We start from the raw sequence: 2574 nt of genomic DNA, 5'->3' as shown, positions 1-2574 counted from the left end.
AGCAAGGAAGCCATGGAATGGGTCGAAGGGAGAAATTGGGCTTTTGGGAACCGCCCAGTCTTTTTCAAAAGGTGGTCTCCTCTTTTCGACGCTTCCAAGGAGAAGGTTGAGGAATTCCCCGTCTGGGTAAGGGCTCCTGGTCTGCCCCCATTCCTTTGGGTTGATTCTGTTTTTACTTCTATTGGGAATCTTCTGGGTACGTTCTTGGAAGCAGACAAGTCCTTTCTCCATACCCACGAAAGAGCAGTGGCCAGGATTTTAGTGCGACTAAACCCAAATGAAGGACTAGCGGAATCTATAAACTTGCAGTACAGGGATTATGTCTTTGAACAGCTGCTGGATTATGAACTTTTACCCTTTAGGTGTCACAGATGCCATGAGTATGGGCATTTGGCAAGGGATTGCCCCCTGGGGAGGCGCAGAAGGAGGACCCAGAAATTAGATGAGCAGTGGGAGGAAAGCACGAGGAAAGATATGAAATCGGCGGAGAAGCAAAGCTCAGAGGTCAAGCCTATGGAAGGGATCCAAATTCAGGAAGAAGAAGCCCTACCCCAGGTTGGAGGGGATCCGGTTCAAGCAACTGAAGATCCGAGCGGCGCTGAAAAGATCCCTGTCGGAAATGCTGATGCCACTGTTAGTGAACCGCCCGGTATGCAGTCAGACCCATTAAACTCTGTTTGTATTTCTGATTCTAAAGTTGTCTTCTCATCTATGGGGTCTCCTTTGATTACTAAATGCATGGATGATTTTGTAAACATTGAAAATATTACTGCCGCTATCCCCTCCATCGATCTGAACTGTGAAGTTATTTCCCATGTAAATCCGGTCTCTGGTTTATTCCCCCCTGCTCGCCACTATAACCTTAGATCCCTCAGCAAAAAGACTGATAACTTCCTCGATTCGGTGGATCCGGTGGGTGGGTTGGGCCCTTCATCGTCTAGAAGTTCTAATAAAAAGGGTAGAGGTAGGAAATCAAACCTGTCCAAAGCTCAAGTCAAAGCCAAATTTGATGTGGCCGATGGCAAGCAAATGTCGATTCCTGGGGCGCTTAGAGCAGCTAATCCCCCTGAAGCTATTATAAAATGATCTGCTTGTCATGGAATTGCAGGGGTTTAACCAGTAAACCCAAAAAACTGGCTTTGAAGGAACTAATCTCGCGCTATAATCCGGACTTTGTCTTTCTCCAAGAAACCTTAGGCAGGAGTGTTGACATAGAATCAGCCCTCAGATCTTCCTTTCCGGGGTGGGCTTTCGTAGCCCTTGATGCAGCGGGTCACTCGGGTGGTCTTGCTATCGGATTCAGGGAGGGCAGATTGAAAATTTTGAATCATTGGGGTATGCCCAATGTGCTGGGTATGGAGGTTATTTCCCCTGACTTCGATTTCCCTCTTTTGATCGTCAATGTTTATGGGCCTTGTCAGGCAAGGGTTGCCTTCTGGAACGCACTCCTGTCTAAAGAACTGCTAAAAGGAAAAAATTTGATATTAGGAGGAGATCTAAATTTTTCCTTAGGGAATGCGGAGGCATGGGGCCCCTCAGCCAGAGAAGACCCCCTATCAGATTATTTTGCTAATGCACTCCTATCTCATAAGCTGATAGATGTTAATATTATAAAAGCCAAACCTACTTGGAGGAATAGGAGAACAGGGGAGGAGAGAATAGCAAAGAGGCTGGATCGTTTTCTAATCAGTGATTTGATGGCTTCCAATATTCCAATGTTCAGGCAATGGGTGGGTGAAGGGGGAAATTCTGATCACTTCCCCATTCTTTTAGAACTTTCCAAGCCCCCCCCAAAACCTGCTGCTCCTTTCAAATTTAATGCTTCATGGCTGCAAGAGGATTCTTTTAACCAGCTTTTCAGGAATATTTGGAGACATCCGGGTAGAAGCTCTTTGGAAAACAAAGGGGCTCTCTTTATGGAAAATTTAAAAAGACTAAAGAAAGCAACTTTGGAATGGGCCTCAGACAGAAGGAAAAAGCAAAATGAGGAATTGGCCAAAATTGATGCAGAACTTCGAGTTCTAGAAGAACCTGAGGCAGATGCTTATGCTACCCAGGAGTCAAAAGAAAGGATTGTGGCCCTTGAGAAATCTAGAGCAAAGATTTTACTGGACAAAGAGGAAGAATGGAGGCTTAAGAGCAGGGCAATCTGGCTGAGAGCAGGGGATGAAAACACAAATTTTTTCACAACTATGCAAAAGGCCGGAAAAATGCAAATACAATTTGGAAGCTAAAGGATCCTGAAGGCAGAGAAGCCACGACTTTTGAGGCCTTGTCAAATATGGGAAAGACTCATTTTCAATCTTTGTTCTCAGACCCAGGAGGGGTTTCTTTAGCTGAAATTATCAGAACAACACAAGCTTTTCCCCGTTTTGTGGAGGGGGAGGAAGCTGAAAATCTTTTTAGAGAGGTGACAAAGGAGGAAGTAGAAAGTATAGTTAAATCTATGGCAAAAGATAAAAGTCCGGGGCCGGATGGCTGGACAATTGAGCTCTTTACCCATTTTTTTGATTTGATTGGGGATGAACTAACGGAAGTGGTGGAGGAATCAAGGAGGAAAGGAGAGGTATATAC

The 2574-nt window shown here is 45.1% G+C and overlaps 1 protein-coding gene across 1 annotated transcript; it reads left to right on the top strand.

Annotated features, from left to right (window-relative positions):
* The first annotated feature begins 1082 nt into the window (after positions 1-1082).
* Positions 1083-2234, top strand: LOC149239519 (uncharacterized). Its single transcript, XM_089369885.1, has one exon. The coding sequence runs from the start codon at positions 1083-1085 to the stop codon at positions 2232-2234; it is 1152 nt and encodes a 383-aa protein (XP_089226011.1).
* Positions 2235-2574: the final 340 nt, after the last annotated feature.

The sequence above is a fragment of the Pinus tabuliformis genome, chromosome 8, assembly GCF_031772625.1.
Source record: "Pinus tabuliformis cultivar Carrire ecotype Pingquan chromosome 8, CPIR1, whole genome shotgun sequence".
NCBI lineage: Eukaryota > Viridiplantae > Streptophyta > Pinopsida > Pinales > Pinaceae > Pinus > Pinus tabuliformis.
This window is presented reverse-complemented; position numbering and strand designations above follow the sequence as displayed.